The following is a 16,995-nucleotide window of genomic DNA, read 5'->3' as shown; positions in this document are numbered from 1 at the left end:
TGCTGCCGTCATGTCATCTCTTATTAATATAAGCTGCATCTCTTAATAGTATAAGCTGATTGTCCCGTCAGTCCTGCAAGTGTCCACCAGGGAGCATCGGTGTGCCCTTCAGATTTTCTCAGATGAAGTTTCCCTTATTAACGGTCTCTGAGGGATTTCCTCTGGTCTCCGCTGAGCTGTTTACATTATGAAGCTGTCAGTGGGAAACTTAGAGGTAATGAGTCTGAAAACCACACTGGATCTTTCTTTGGTGACTTGCATAACAAAGCATGACAACCGGATTATCTGTTTCTGTGCAACTGACGTTTTCAACCAACCGACCAACTGCTTATCGCTCAGTTGATGTCCAAATTACGCAACTGCTGATCTTTGAGAAAGTTTTTTTTTTCTCACAAACCGTGGGGAAGTCTGCCTGCTTTATTAGTTGCAGTCTGACTGTAATCGAGTAAGGACACTTTCCTCTCGGGTATTAAAAGCTTTAGGGTGATGGGCACTTCTGTCACTCATACTGTTGATGTCCTCCGATTTGTTTACGTAAATGTAGTCCCAAGCACTATGAAGCCTTTAGAGATCAGAGGAACTAATGAACCATGTTGGGCGTAGCACTGAAGAGTTTAGATGGTGAAAACAAAAGGGCTATACTTCAATACCTTCTACATGAAATGTGTATGATTCATGCTTCCAAATTAATGTTGATTCAAGTTATCAAGCAGGGAACATGCATTTATTAGACTTATGATCTTGTTTATTTTGACTATAAACTGCTATAAGTTTTCTTTAATTAGATGAAAAATGTCCACAATTGTCAGTTTAACAACCGACATTTTCAAAAATCCAACCTTTAAATAACTTTCATATAATTATAATATAATATAAGCAGTTATTTTGAGCGCGTGTTTGGTAGAATGGGATCCAGGGGTCAAGATGGCCTAGAGGAAATGATGTGCGCTCCATGAACGGAGACTGTAGTCCGCGTCACTGCGACCCTGGGTTTGAATCCGGCCTAGGCCCTTTGCTGCATGTCTTTCCCCACTCTCTCCTCCCAACGTTTCCTGACTCTTCAGCTGTTTTATTCAGTAAAGGAAAAACTACCAAAAAACACTACTTTAGTAAAAAGGAGATGGCTGGTTCGTCAAATATGGAGCCAGACAGACTGCCAGACAACCAGACAGGCAGAATGTAATAAAAGAATCCTCCTTCAGTCCAATGCAGACATTAGTTTGACCAGTTTGATCCAGACTCATTTATTCACTTAAAATCAGGATATATTTGCTGCTAAAACAAGAATCCTCTTTGATTTGTCTCCTGCAAGTCTTCAAAACTTAACTACAGCTCAGTATCTCTTTAACCTCTTAATTACTCGAGACTGAAAATTTGAGTCAGATTTTTCTAATTGGTATATTTAACCATGAATTTGTAAAATAGAGGGAGTTTCAGCTTCTCATATCTGGCTGTCGGTTTGTTGCTCCGCTACAGAATCACTTTTGTACCTGCAGCTATAGCACTGCTTGACAAAGCTTGCACAAGATGATGCACTTTAAACATGCCAGATATTTAAAACTTTTGAGTGGGAGTCTGTGTGTAAGGACCTTGCCATGACCTATTATAATGGACAATGTTTGATTTAATGTTTTCTGTCTGGTCTTTTTTTTAACCTGTATTGTTATGTGTTGTATGTTCCTATTGAAACACTGAATCACCTCTAATCAACTAATTTATCTACTTTCTCCTCAAAAATTAAAGGTAATATACTATTTTTACGACATCAAATGTTAAATAACATAACTTAATAACAATTAAACACATTAAATAGTTGGGACTTCTGTGATCGTAAACCTGCTATTTACAGTATCTGAAGGGTAAAAAATACAGACTGGCAATATGTTTTTTTTGTTGCTTTGTCTTCAATGTGATGAGATGTTGAAATCATTAGTTATTGTTTTATTCATGCTGAACATCTACCCAGAAATGGAGAAATAAGCCGTCCACTGTCTGTTTTTCCCAGTTTCCCCCCTCACTGCTTCCCTAAGCCTTTTTCTTGATTCCCAATTAAATCGAATGAAATCATCCCAGATGATTTGCTCACGTGCTGCAGATACCCCGCACCCAATGAGACAATCCGCACCAAAAATAGAAATGAAAGCCTGTTAGAGCTCTTGCAGCGTTCTCCAGGCCTCCTTCACATTTTAAACCTGCACTGTTAAAGGTCTATTCATTTATTGTTTTTGTCCCATTTGAACTGATCCCAAATGAAGTTGTTTGCTTGTCAAGTAATAGAGAGCTAGTTCTAATTTTATGTGTATGTGTATTAGTCATTATGCCAATTAGTCGTCCCTGAATTTACTGTGGGCTTTATGTGTTCCAACACACATTATTGATCTTACACTTCTTTATTTGTCTCTGGGCAATGTCATGACACACTAAAGTAGAGTGCACAGTTTTCTATACACATAAATAGTGTTTTATTGTATATTATGATTTTAAGGGTACATTAAAATATCTCAGTAGTTTTTAACATTTAGAAATATTGTATTTATTCATATTCAAATGTAAAATGTTTATTCTAGAAGGTTTGAGAGAAGGACTGGAATGCTATCCAGGTCAAATCTGCTGACAGACTTGTGCAAAGCCAACTTCTGGCTCCAGTGACCTCTCTAGCAAGAGGAAAAAAATCTCCCTTTTTTTAAAGCTCATTTAACAACCCTCCATCTACATCCAACTATCATTTCAGCAAGAAAAGAGACAGAATGTGACCCACTTGTGTCCCCCCCCCCCTCTCCCCATGGCTGAAAGTAGGTGAGCGTGTCTGTCTGTCAGCCGGCTGTCAGACCCAAGGTAATGCCAGCCTCCTGTTTGAGGCGGGCGGATGTAAATCCTCCCTGATTTGCCAGCATGCTCATCCTCACAGTGGGAGGTTGACTCTCTAAGGGCAGCAGCAGTAGGATGGACAGGCATCATCTGAATAATGCCCTTTTTTTTTTTTTTTGAATGGTCATGTCCTTAAAATGTGACTGTCTGGTAAAATAATCTGAGGTCCACCATGTGATGAGAGATTTAGAACTGTGCTGGTTAAACAAGCAGACATAGAATATATTAGTGGACTATTTATTATTTCACTAGAATTGAAAGGGAATGGGATAAATGCAATGTCTACATTAAAACAAAAGAAATAAGGTGTTGTGCTGCTGTGGAATTTTTGGTATGGAAACAGCCCTTGGTGCTCAAACTCAGCAGATGATGCATCTATTTTTTGTTGAGTCATGTTTCCCAAGATGTCAGCTCCCTTTCACAGCACACACACACACACACACACACACACACACACACACACACACTCTGTTATTCAAATTAAACAGACATGATGTTGTTTTAATTCAGCTTCAATACAATTTAACTTCACATAGAACTAGTCTAAATCCCTGTTTCGACATCACATGTTGACATCAAATCTGGCCTTTTTCTCAAGATATTAAAACATTTGTGAATCTTAAAATCAAATATGGCTGAATACAGTTTATCTGCTTGATTGTAGGATGCTGCTGGAGAAAAAAAAGAGGATCCTGCTAGAGTACACGCTGGTGCTTTTGCTAATATCATTTATAATCTGAAAAGGGTTACATATTGAAGAACTAGAGGGGCCTTTAAAGGCAGGGTTGGTAATTTTCTAGAGATACACTTTTTAAGATTTTGGTTTAAATTTTCTTTAGATCCTGACAGACATTAATAATTCATGTGCTCTGAAAAAGGAACAAAGAAATTTGATGAACTCCCTGTCTCCCTGCTTGCTCTCTAGCCCTTGCATGCACCAGCCCACACAGTGCATGAAGGGGAGGGGGCGTGGCTTTTGAGGGAGCACAGAGGGCAGGAGGTGGGTGCAGACATAGCACTGAGGGAATGCTACTTTCAAAATCATGCTAGTTTTCAAAATTTACCAACCAACCCTGCCTTTAAGTTGTGGAAGTTGGCCAAAATTTGTATATTTAGCTAACTTTTTAGAAAATAAATGCCTGAAGTTGAAATAATGGCTTTTGAAAAGTTGGTTTTCATATTGTTAGCTCCTCTTTTTTATGATTATTATTTTGACAGTGCTTTTCCATTTTAGTATTTGTGTTTTATTTACAACCTTAATTGCATATTAGCGTTTACTTTCTTTAATTGTGACATGGCAACCTTTAAGGACAGTAGAAGTACGCACATCATGTAGGTGACAAGCCCGCACTTACCCATTGCCACTAAATCGTTTCAATAATTACACATTTTGATGTGAACATTAAAAAAAAGTACATTAAATAAATTGAACACGGCTGTTTTCATTTTTAAGGTGAATCTTGAATAAAATACTCTTTTTCATCTACAGGCTTTCTAAAAGTAAAAGGATGATTACCTTCCCTGAGGAGTTTATGGTTATAGTGACGTTTGTTTGTAAGTAGGCTTAAAAAAATCTGCTGACCTGGTTTTTGGTGAATCCTCATGGAGGGATGTCACATGGGCTCAGGACAAAACTATTCCATTGTGCAGCACATCTGACTTGGCATAAGAGCAGTTCATGTAGACGTGTGGCCTAGTCCTGGGTCTGAGCTCCCTGAGTGTTTTTCTTCCTTGTCATATTAATTTATCTTAACAGTTAAACCATTTAATTGACATCTTTTGTTTTTGAATGTTAATGTTCTGATATAAAATCTCAAAACAATCATTCACCTAAAAAAAAAGTACAACAGCAGACACTGATTGATTCTGTTTTTTATTATTCAGAATTAAAGACATGGGCTCATGCAGATCCAACAAGAGGACGTGTGTGTGAATGGAAAAGCGATAGAGAGAACAGCCAAGGAGTGATTCTAATCAAATTAGGCATCAGCTGTCCACTGGTCCGGATTACTCTGCAAACCTTTTCCCCTAAACCCTGCACGACTCAGCTCAAATTCTCCTCACAGTCAGGTTAGGATCCGTCAGCTTCACAGTCACATAACAGACAACAAATATCTGTATCATTATTTTTTCTTTTTTTACAAGCTTCCATCATCCAGAGGATGGCTGCTGCTCACATTAGAACCACTTAGCTACAGCACACCTCATAGTCAAGATGAACAAAACACAAGCACATCAGTTGTTACTGTCGCTGATTTAAAGTGCATTTTCATTTTTCAGCTTTGTTGGATTTGCAGAAGCAGTGGTCATAATTCACACAGGGGACAATGATGAAGGGGCCAACACATGGCTACAGTATTCACTACAGCATTAGTATCAGACGCAGTACTACTTCCTGGTACTAGTATTTCTAGGTCTAACAAGTTGTTCTGCATAGTCTGAGTGACAAAATGATGCTCTCCTGTTTATATCCAATACTACACAGGAATGATTGGAAAAAGAGGGATTAGGTTGATTTTATAATGCTTGTTCCATTATTATGTCTTTACGTATTGCCTGAATAGTTCCAGGCAAAAGGACAAAAGACAAGCATCTAGCTCCTCTAGTTGTGTTTGTCCTGTATGTTTTGTGCTACTACTCTAAGCTAAATCAATGCTTTAGATTCCCATCCATGGATCATTTCAAAAAGGTCACCAGCACAGGAAATATCTCAAAATGATATCACTGTATGTGCAAGAAAAATGTTACAACATATAAAGGACCTGGGAGTTTCGACAACAACACTCAGGCCCGCAAACACACACACACACACACACACACACACACACACACACACACACACACACACACACACACACACACACACACACACACACACACACACACACACACACACACACACACACTTAGACAGTCACTGCATATACAGCATGTCACGCCGTCTTTATAGGAAAATGCCCTCAGTCCAGCTAAGTTAGCTTATCTAAAAAGATCAGATTGTATACCATGATCCATGTAAAAAAAAAAAGAAAGAACAGAAAACAAAGACACAGACAATGCTGTTGAAACTATACGGGAACACAAGACAGACATTTTCAATCATAAATGTTGACACATTTACAATTTGACAGTATTGATGTTATCATTGAATCTGAAGTGTGAGAATATGTGAAACGTCGTGATAAGTGCCTCACTTGATGATTACATCAATGCCAGTACTAACTTTTGCGATATGGGAACAAACAGGAAGGCAAACTGGAATATTCTGATACAAGTCAATGGGTGCACAAGTTTTTTTTTTTACTGGCAGTCAGTGGGTTACAGGTTCACAGACAGTGTTTAGACTGATACAAAAGGAAGATGGACAGTAGTTGGTACTGGTTAAGGAACCTTTTTTTTTTCAATATGATTTCCAGCAGGACAGAGTTACATCGACACACAGATGAATGATATTTTATCAGGACAGGACAGCCTTCACTACTCGCTTCTTTTTCTCTCTGTTATACAAAAAAGTCATACAAAAATACCTCGACATTACATTCAATGAAGGAATTTGTCCTTTTCTGGAAAAAAGAAGTGCTCTTGCATAACCGAACGTGTATGTCGCTTTTCCTTCTCACTCTCTCTCTCTCTGTCTCTCTTCAGGTAGTTTGTTTCTAGACAAAGACCACAAGGGAGATTCACAGTATCAGGGGAGGTTAACAGTTGGTGGCCAGACCGGTGCAAGTTTCACTCAAAGAAAAGTGCAGATTAAGTTTGGGACAGAGTGTTCAGGGCGTGCAAGAGTTCAGGCGCTGCCAGGTGACATGGCAGCTGCCAAGAGGGAGGGTTGGGAGCGGCTAAAGTTGCTGTGGTTCTGTCCTTGGAGGAGGACAGAGGAGACGATATAGGGGGAGGACAATACGTCACAACAACCAGGAGTGGTGTTTTGGAGGGGTGGGGAGTTGATGTCAATACTGGATCAGGGTCCTCCTAATCTAATCTAAAGTTGGCAAGAATCCAAGCTGAAACCAGCTGCTAAGACTTTGTTTGGTCTTGTTTTTCATCATGAACCAGCCAGCGTTGGGGGGTCCTACTGTTGGAGGGAGATGTGATGGTATTGGGAGGGTTTCGGGGTACAAGGTCCGAGGATGTCTCTCATGCCTCCATATACTGGGGAGGGGGCTCCTTGGGTGGTATGGCAATGGCCTCCTCGTATGGCGGCAGCAGAACCTGTAATACAATGAGAAACCCGAACAGGCTCAGTCTCAGTGCATCCCTCAAATATATCATCCATTCTGACACAGTTACTGTTTTAAAACCTCAAGTGTTTCAGCTGTATCTCACACACTACCTTTACCACCATAATGAGAGGGTCCTGCTCCTGTTTAAGATCCTGATTTTACCTAGAATGTATACCAAAAGTTATTACTGATTCTGAACACAAAGCTCCCAGCTAAATCCCCCTGCTTGTTTTTGTCATATTTAAAGAGATTAAAAAGAGAGAACCCTCTGTATATCATTCATTGCTGTTTGCAATGGTTCTGCTTAAATGGATGGATGTGCATAATAGCTCTGATGTACAAAGAGTCCTGAACGCAAACGGTTCACAAAAAGGTTTAAGGTTGAAAGAGTGTCATCGTGTCTTCACATATTCTATTTTAAACTATTTTGTAGAGTTCTATTTTAAATAAAAGTGTGACACTTCAAGTTAAATGTTGTCTCCAATAGACATGTGAAGGGCCACTTGTTTTTCAGCAGAAACAGACTGGACAATAAATACAACTTAGCTATAAAATGCAACATTTAATAATTCAAAGCTGAGACAACTGTTGCTTTGTCTGGAACGACGCAACGGTTATGACTAATAATATATTTCTTGATAAGCATACTCTTTGCTATTTCAGTGTTCTGGAAATAAAAATGTATCATTTTCATTATCGTAATGATGTGGTGCCATAACCTCCAAGAGTCTGAGTCCAAATGTCCACCCTCTGAATACGTGTACTGAGCCCTCATGGACTCCAGTCAAACCAACTGTGATGTGTTCACCATCATTAGGTCAAGCCGGTGAGGGCATGACACAGCATGACTTTATAAGTCTCAAAAAGACTGTTCTTGAGGCTTAAGTACTGAAATACTTAAATATTTTGATTACTCCTGTAACTGGTATCTCCACATATCTTGTTGACCATTTATAGTAACTGCATAGTACAGATATATACACACTCAGTGAAATACACATTTTGGGCAGCACATTATACAATACAAAGATGTTATTTTAGACACGGCCTTATTGACGGTTGCCCATCTTTCATACTCTATATTTATTCCAACCCTATAGAGGGCATTACTAGCTCCAAGGATAATGTCCACATGCATCTCTGGGCTTTGGAGGGCAGCTTGCAATCTCTCTATTTGAGGTCTTTCTCTGTAAATGGTGTTATAAAACCAGCACTGCTGCTAATTCAGTGACAGAGAGAGGGAGAGAGAGAGCGAGAGAGAGAGAGAGAGAGAATATGCTCTGAGGGGATGGAATTGTGAAGCAGCCAGGGAGGCCCGCCGAACACATCACAGAGAGGATTTGAAATGAAGCGGACAAGCAGACAATTATGTAACATGTCCAGAAGAAGAGAGGACGAACAGAGATATAAACATGGAGGAGGAGGAGAGAGAGAGTGAGAGCGAAAGAGACAACCCTTGTGCATTTTAATAGCATTTATAAAAAAGCAGGGCAGATAAGCAGCTGGGTACTTGATGTTTGCGGCAATAAAAAGCCATTTAGACACACTTTTTAATAGTAAAAATAGATGGAGGGCTCAATTCATTCACCTCTTTCTGTAAGGAGAGGGATAAAAAAAACAGGTTGTCACTATTCTGGCTAATATAAAGACCTGTGTTGTACCAGTACTTGTTGTATTTAACTTTTAACTGTTCCTATTACTTCTCTCATTCAAATTTTAAAAGCACTTGTTGTGGCCATCAAAGCTTGGCTGACTCAGTTCTTTTCCTATTTTTTGTAGGTTTTTTTTCAGTAACTTTGGGGACATTTTCCATATTCAAGGAAAAAAATGTTTTTTTTTTTCATTATTATTTTTCAACTTTTGATAAATCCTATCTTTCCCCCCACAGTATTCAGCTTATTCAGTCAAAATCACATCTGCTACAATCTGAAGCTTTGGTAGTCGATGTGACGCAACCTTCAGTTGAAGCTTTCATCCATATTATCCAATAATAATAGTTTTTTTATGCATGCTTTACATGCAAGACACTTTTTAAATATGTCTCAATTGAGTGTTTAATGCAAAATGTGTTTTGTCTTGTGGAAAAATGTATTCTTTGCCTCCATCATATCTACCTTGGTAAGACCTGCCGATCACCTAACATTTCTATTAGCTACAAAGCCATCTGATACACAATATGATATTAGAGCCTACTGGGTTAGCCCCTGCATGTGGATGTGGAGAATGTTTCATGAGGTGAAAAACCTCAGTGAAGCAGCGCCACAAAAGCAACAAGGACAAATTGACAGATGTAGTGCGTCGCATTGAGACGACAGCGAGTGTGAGGCAGATTAATGTCTTATGTATCTGTGATGAGGATTACTGACAGACGGACAAATGGAAACCGTGACTGTGCTAAAACCCCATGAGTCAATGCTAAGAGGGGGGTTTGGGGGGCAAGTGGGGTGGACGACAGCCTGCTCAGCACTGCCAGCCAATCGCACCTCGGCTTGACCTACAGCACCCACGACACTGCTACCCACAGCACCAATGTCACTTCACTGTCAACAGAGATACACTGCATGGTCAACACTGAGTCTTGAGCCTGGACATTTTTCTCTATAATGTCTATGCTATTCTACAAATATCTACCAAAACGAAAACAATATTTTAGATTTCTACTTATCCTTAATAATGTGCTAAACAACTCCTAAAGTTTAGTGAGAAGGATTTTAGTATTTGTCCCCTTTAAACAGCCTTTGTATTATTAATCCTGGACATTTTTTTCTTCATTCTTGTGTAATTTCTAATTTGAAAGGATTATTTTTGGCTAGGTTATTTTATGGCTAAAATCTTCACCTGAACATGAGTGTAGATACTGTGACATGACTCCTATTCTTTATCCTACGTCATAAAGTATTTAGATTTTCATGGAGGACATTCTTACCTGAATCTCTTGCAAAGTTATTTTAAATAAGAAATTACGCAAAGTCACAGGATTAAAAAAAAAATCAAGCATTTTCTTTTCCAATTTTTGTAGTTTTTAAGTTTAGATTGAAAAAAATGAATAAAGAGACTAACAGATTTATACTGAAAGAGTAAATCAACTTGATCAAATGACATGTAGTGAAGATAGAACTAATCTTTCCTTCTCTTAATGTTGCATCTAACAATAAACATCACCAAACACTAAACAGAAAATCACTGGTCTTTTTTGTGTTTTTTTATGAACTTATTTCACTTCTGAAATAAGAGGTCGAGGTTAATGGGGTTTTATGAGAATTTTAATTTAATTCTTTTTCAGGCTCTAAATTGCTGCTCTAAGTACAATTAATGCTATGTAATCAAATCGAGATTTGTAATACTACATTCCTTACCTTGTGTATTAAGAGGTATCAACTCATTGAACTGCAATTACATACAAAAGTAATTATTGATCGAGCTTAGTAGAGTTCAATAAAACCTCATAGATGCTGGGAATAACATCTGACAAACTGAGAAAAAAAAACAGCTTTCATGGGATCATCTTTACCTTATGTAACAAACTGAACCACACCAGGAAAAAAAAAAAGCAATGCTGCAAAAATGCAATTATACTATGATGTGAGTGAAGGGAATTTTCAATGTGTCCTTGAGGCTGGTTGTGAGGACTCACCGTGGTGTCGTTGGTGGTGACATAAACCAGAACCTCCGTGGTACCCCTGCCGCTCACGTATCTGTAGCAGTTCCACACACAGCCAATCAGGTAGGCCTGTCCACAGGAGGTGAAAACAAACACACGATGACCTTTAGCAACGCTGTATCCACTTTTCATTAATACTCGTGCTGCATGCTGTTATCTCATCCATTCTTCAAGGTTAGGGATGATGACAGCATGGAAACATCATGTGACTATGTGACACAGACTGTGGTAAATCTCCTACCTTTGCAAAAAGAGAGGTGTATATACGCCTATTAAATTCACTACATAAATATAAGATGCTTTAAAGTTTAAACATTTCCTCTTAATGGTTCTTCATGGTCTTCTGACATTTTAACCAAGGCAACTCATCAGGCATCTCTTTCCTGAGGAAGGCTTTGGTAGCACTGGGGTAAAGGTTTGTCTGAGTTGGCAGAAGAACAGGAGGTTCATTGTCTTTATGTGTGAGTGGCCTGCTGAGTCGGTGCCTCTGCCAGCAGTAAGTGCAACCAACCGACCAACCAGCAAACCAGGCAGCCCGCTAGCCAATCACTTCACCATCTGCTGATTTGACCTAGTCACTTTGATACCAAGGCTAAACGGAGCTTTGCACCATGATATTATAAGCAAAAATTTTCCTCTAAAGCAACATTTTGATCACACCAACGCCTGCTTTTTAGTGTTTTTTTTGTTTATATATGTTTTCTCTTTTTGTTGACAATCAAACAATCAGATTGTGCTTGTTGGAAAAATAGCATTTAGAATATAAACGTTAACATGCTTTACTCTAAGGTTAACCATACATTTTATATTCCATACTGTCTCCATCTCTTATTCATCCAGCTATCTACAACTCTGTATCTGCCATCTCTTCTCGCTCCAGCTCTCCTTCTTCCTGCCTGTCTGTATCCGTCATTTATGCCAAGTGCAGTCAAGTGGAGGATGTTGGCTTCAGCAGGAACTTTAGCAGGTGTTGCCTGTGTGCTGAGAGCTGAATGTGTCCTTGAGGTTGAAGATCTGGCTCTTTTCCAGTTGACTAACTCTACTATCGTTCCTAAAGGAGCAAATATATATACTGTACTTTAAGCCCATTCACAAAAGTGGGATTCTTTTTCTTCTCAAATATCTAAATTATGTGTATGTAGTTAGAAGGCACAGGTTAATATTTGATTGTAAAATTTCCCCATATTCTCCGTGCGACAAAGCTCTTTGCGTAGCCTTGACATTTATAGCTCGTGTCTCTGTTATTCCGGCAGTGTATCTTCCAGTGACTGCTTCCTATCATAAAACCCCAGCGCTGGCGTTGGATATCTGCCGAGAACATTTCCAATCTGAGCTTAGAGGAGAAACAAGTTGATTTGATTGTACAGATGACTGCAACTCCATGTCCCATCTCGTCCCAGAGCCCCAGAGCAAAGCCGCGCCTGGAGAATCATCCATGCATTGAGGGGAAATTAGCTTGACAGGAGTTGGTTTCCTGTTGTCCCTGACCCACTGCTCTCTCTGACTGTGTGATAATCTCATGAAGAACATCAATAATGGAAATGCTCACACCGGCAGTGTAATTATACAAGCCATATGGTTCATGTCCATGTGCACAGTGTGAGACTTAATGGCCTTAATAATCACATGGTAATATCTATTAAAAAGCCCTCTACAAGGAACAAATGCTCAGATCATGTATTTTGCACCATTGATTTCAGATATCATTATAATTTGAGTTTTTCCTTTTCTAAGCATCCGTACAGTTTTACACACCATGAAAGAGGATGATGGGAGAACCTGCAGTGATACAGTGTGACTCTTGTGACCTTACCTTGAAGGAGAGAATGCAGCCGATGAAGAGGAGGACTGCAAAGACTAGGCACAAGTTGTTGGTGGACATGATGTCCTCTTTGTAAGGGAATGTCCCTGGCTGTAAGGGAGGGAAAGAAGTAGTGAGAAAGAAACCAAAAACAATTCAGAAAAAGGTAACACTGAAAGTATGAAGTTGTTTTTTACAGATCTGTTATTCCTCTTTTTTTTTGCACTATTACCCAACAGATGCAACACAACCCCTTAATCTGTCTTGTTGTTCCTGTATTACAAGTCATTTGTATTGTAACTTTTACAATTTTACAAGAATAAAAAGTAGATCTGTGCTGGGAAATATGTAGGTGTTTGGGTTGGATTGTGACGTGGTTCTCACCAGCTGCTGGAGGTAGTCCTGCACCGTGTTGGGATAAACCACCACACTAATGGCTACAAGTGTGTTAAGGGCAAAGTCGAAGATTTGGTAGCAGAAGAATGGAATGATCCAAGCAGCATGTTGCTACGTGGGAGAGATGGAGAACAGGTGAAGGAAAACATAAAGCACAGACCTGCCTCTGTGTATAAACAGTAAATATACAAATATTTTTTCAGACTTCTGTTTTATTTTGTTTGTTTATTTACCTTGTAAGCACCGTACGTCGCCATGCCACATATGAGAATCATGAGTAGGGATATTGCAGTGGCTATGCAGATATCTGCACAAAGAAGAGCACAAAGAAGCACAGGGATGTGAGGACAGATAATCTAGATTACCAGTGACGAGTAACACTTAACACGTCATTTCTCTGGAACATGTGAATCCACTGACGTAATCCCAAAGTCTTTATTAGGGCATTGGTTTTAAAAACACCTTAAGTAACGCCACTATATTTAGCACCTTATCTGCCTGGGACAAAACATGATCAGCACGTGGACGTGGGTAATCGTTATGCAAGATGTTCTATATTTAACAAAATGTAACACTCTTCTCACATTCACGGTACAGCTGTGAAAGCTGCCGGATGAGGTGCTTGTCAGCATCACTGTAGCTCTGTTAGTAATAGACAAATGTGTGCTGATTGGTGGAAGGGAACCCCGACCACTATGCAGTCCTGTCACTTAAGTTACACAGAAACAGTACTGGCTGTTTCTGGCTGTTTCTGGCTGATTGGAATCAGGGCATCCCTGTTATCAGTAAGAATGAAAGTTTCAATGTAAAAAAGTCTGTATGTCATCATGCTCATCCTCACACTGAGCAACAGTGATTATTGCAGTACTGACACTTTGTTATGATCCAGGAAATGATGATACCCTTCATCTTAATCCTTTGACACTCATACTAGAAATAGCCTCACATACAACACAAATAAACAATACATAAATATAACATGTTCACTGCCCCTCACCTTTAACACGTCATAAAATGCATATTGATTTTTTTTTTTTTTTTTTTAAACTATGACACATGCTGCGACTGTTTCACAATCCTTCATGATGCCACACAGGCAACAAAGCAATCCAACAAGGGGAGAAAGCCAAGATGGCCGCTCTAATCTGACAGAGAATTAGAGCAGTCGTTTTTTAATCAGAGTGGCCAGTGTGCTGTTCCAGAGGCGACTGTGATGATGATAGCTGCCGGAGGGGGGGAAACACTGAAAACACACATACTCTCTGATTTGTTCTCTATGAAGCTGGGCCGACTCAGCTATGTCTGTGCTGAGAGCAGCATTATGGGCAAAGTGGTGGTCGGCAGAAAGGAGAGGTGATTCTAAAGCTGCAGAAACACACAGGGCTGTAATGACGAGTTAATCGCAAGAACAAATAACTTCTGTTTAAAACAGTTACAGTGTTATTTCCTGAAATGAACAAGATACGACTGAATTTATATTTTTTTTAAAAGAGGAAATATAACAAGATTCATAGATGTTTTCTGGGCAGCACAAATACACATATTTTTTTAAGGAAAATACAAAAAAAAGAAATATCTGGATGACAGACAAAGGTCATACATCTTAATCATATTGTAATACTGAGCCATTATAGTAGATCTTTTCTGTATTCTTTAGATACTGTAGTACTCAGATATAACTTCAACAGTGTATATATTTATATATATATAAACTGGGTTCAATTTAATATGAAAATGTTCCCTATGGTAATTAGGCCTACATTTTAGGATATATCTGTGTAAGAGTTGAATAAAATCAGATTTCCTGTAAATGAAATATTGACTGTGTGCAGCTTTATGCTTGTGGAGATTTAAACACAGTTATGTATAAAGCATATCACTTTTTTAAATTCCCATCCAAACTGTCCTGGTACATCCTGAACTTTTTTTTCAGTAGAATAATCAGAATCTGAACATCTGTATATGTGATCCTGAGGGATTAGTTGCACTCACTTGCATCATCCATGACATCAATGTCGGTTCCGAGCTCAGAGCTGGTAAGGTGGTAGCGGTATTGAACTGGGTCATTGAGAGCCGACAACAGGATGAGTAGGACCACGGCATTGATGAGCTGTTGGGAAAAGAAGATCAATATTTATATTACATTTCACAGTGGAGTGATGCCTGTGTTATGTTAACCTTCAGGATTAACTGATCTGATGGATCGGGGAGTTTTTCTTGGTGTGAGTTAAAGTATTTGAAATGGGAGCACCTATAGGTGGGATAAAGAATGAGATATTATTTGAATAGAGTTGCTCTTTAAGATTTAATAAGGATGACATGTTTGTGGTTAGATCTAGTGTAAAACAACAACAAATTGATACTATATCAAATACCAATTGGGGCTATGACTTGCTATTCTTATTGTATTATTAACTCTCGATTGATTAAAAAAAAAATGCAATTAACAGGTTCCTGGATCCCAAGGCCAAATATCAAAATGGTTTGTTTTGTTGCACAAGAAGGCTAACAATCCAAAATCAAAATACAAGGCATTAATTAAATGATATGAAATGAAGAAAGGCAGTAAATGTCAACATCAAATATCCTTTAAGTGACTTCAAGAGAAAATGTTTTTTCTTTATTGTCTAAATTATTGTGAAGTATTTGCACAGGGTTTCCGTAAAGGTTCAAGTCCAGGATTGAGCAATGTCAAACCAGTTAGATCATAAATGATGACCTTGTTATTCCTATATGTCCACCTTCTAGAGGTAACTTAACAGGTTTCTTTATCTGGTCTTGGCTCGATGTAAAGACTTATATTTAAATGAACCAGGGTCAAACAGAGATAGAGAGAGACTAATGCTTACTAAAGGTCAGGGGATTTAACAGGCTTAGTGAACTATGTTTAAAACTTTAGGTTATCTCACATGCCAAAAACGGAAGCAAACTCATAATTCAAAATGAGGACGAATCAAACCATTATGATACAGGACAACAAATAGTGTAATGCTAGTCCATTTATTGTAATAAATGCCCAACAGCTTTCCATACACTGAGTATTGTTTGTTATAAGCATTTATTTGACACACATTTTTACATTTGCAGCCCAAAAGAAGCTTTGACTGAAACATACTTATGCTTATCATCTTAAACTCTTGTTTTATTTGTACAAATATTCAATTTACTGAGAATATCCTCAAAATGGCAATCAGAAATGAACGTCGAAAACAAAAACAGCAGTGGCTAAGTGACGTCACTTGATTGCCAGCTGATTGTTATTACCTCGTCTTTCACAAATTGACACATATTTCTTGAAATTTCGGCCTGACATCGAATGAAAAACGAGACTTACCATGTACCATATTCCCAGAATGATGGTGCCCGTCCGTACATGGCAGCAGAGGCAGCAGCTCGTCGAGTACCACCGGTCCCACGGCGAAATCATGATTTTTATCCTGCTATGAATTTAGAGCTAGTTCATGAATGCTGCCCAAAATGTAATTGGTCACGGCTGAAATGTCCTAAAAGAAGGTGGAATAGTTCACGTCCTCGTCCAGCGTCCGTGTTGAAACGATGTTTGCCTGTTTGTGTGGACTCCTGGCAAACGGAGAGCAGCCGCTAATCTGGCTCATCCCGGAGTCACATGACCAGGGGAGGATTTTGACCAAGATCCGAGGGATGGATGCTTAATAATCATCCAGAATATTCCTTTCCCTTTCCTTCTGTCAACTTCTTTTTTAATTTTTTGTTTTTTAGTAAACAACCGCTGCTTAATAGTAACTGTTCAATATTACTTGTGCAATAACATTGTAATTCACTGCTTTACAATTGTTTATTTATTTACTCGGTCACTGCACTTTAACTTTAACTGTCTACTTATTTATTTATTTATTCATTGCACTAAAACTGTTTATTTACTCATCCAGTCACTGCACAATAATAACTGTATATACTCTGTCACTGCACCATAAACTTCACTTATTTGCACTATATCTCTATATTTATATTTGTTTAATTAATCAGTCACTGCAAAATAATAACTGTATATATTCTTTCAGTCTATT

General features: G+C 38.7%; 1 protein-coding gene across 2 annotated transcripts; it reads right to left on the bottom strand.

Annotated features, from left to right (window-relative positions):
• Nucleotides 1-4,728: 4,728 nt before the first annotated feature.
• On the bottom strand, nt 4,729-16,576 carry laptm4b (lysosomal protein transmembrane 4 beta). 2 transcript variants are annotated; one of them, XM_061060403.1, is made up of 8 exons: nt 16,284-16,576; nt 14,942-15,059; nt 13,183-13,256; nt 12,938-13,060; nt 12,566-12,664; nt 10,726-10,821; nt 10,448-10,478; nt 4,729-7,080 (listed from the first exon to the last, which is right to left on the bottom strand). In XM_061060403.1, the coding sequence occupies exons 1-8, from the start codon at nt 16,374-16,376 to the stop codon at nt 6,941-6,943; spliced, it is 774 nt and encodes a 257-aa protein (XP_060916386.1). In that variant the 5' UTR covers nt 16,377-16,576; the 3' UTR covers nt 4,729-6,940. The 2 variants fall into 2 exon arrangements, with proteins under 2 accessions (XP_060916386.1, XP_060916387.1); XM_061060404.1 differs by lacking the exon at nt 10,448-10,478 and having other exon boundaries at nt 16,284-16,574.
• Nucleotides 16,577-16,995: the final 419 nt, after the last annotated feature.

The sequence above is a fragment of the Labrus mixtus genome, chromosome 16 (assembly GCF_963584025.1).
Source record: "Labrus mixtus chromosome 16, fLabMix1.1, whole genome shotgun sequence".
Taxonomy (NCBI): domain Eukaryota; kingdom Metazoa; phylum Chordata; class Actinopteri; order Labriformes; family Labridae; genus Labrus; species Labrus mixtus.
Note: the sequence above shows the minus strand (reverse complement) of the source record. Positions and strands in the feature narration are given on the sequence as shown.

Bases quoted from the DNA above. Each gene is read 5' to 3' on its own strand.
- laptm4b (XM_061060403.1), bottom strand. From the start codon at position 16,376: ATGATTTCGCCGTGGGACCGGTGGTACTCGACGAGCTGCTGCCTCTGC. The intron at 13,061-13,182 runs GTAAATAAACAA...TCTCCCACGTAG, and splicing joins CGACGTACGGTGCTTACAAG to CAACATGCTGCTTGGATCAT. The intron at 12,665-12,937 runs GTGAGAACCACG...CCTCCCTTACAG, and splicing joins AGGACTACCTCCAGCAGCTG to CCAGGGACATTCCCTTACAA.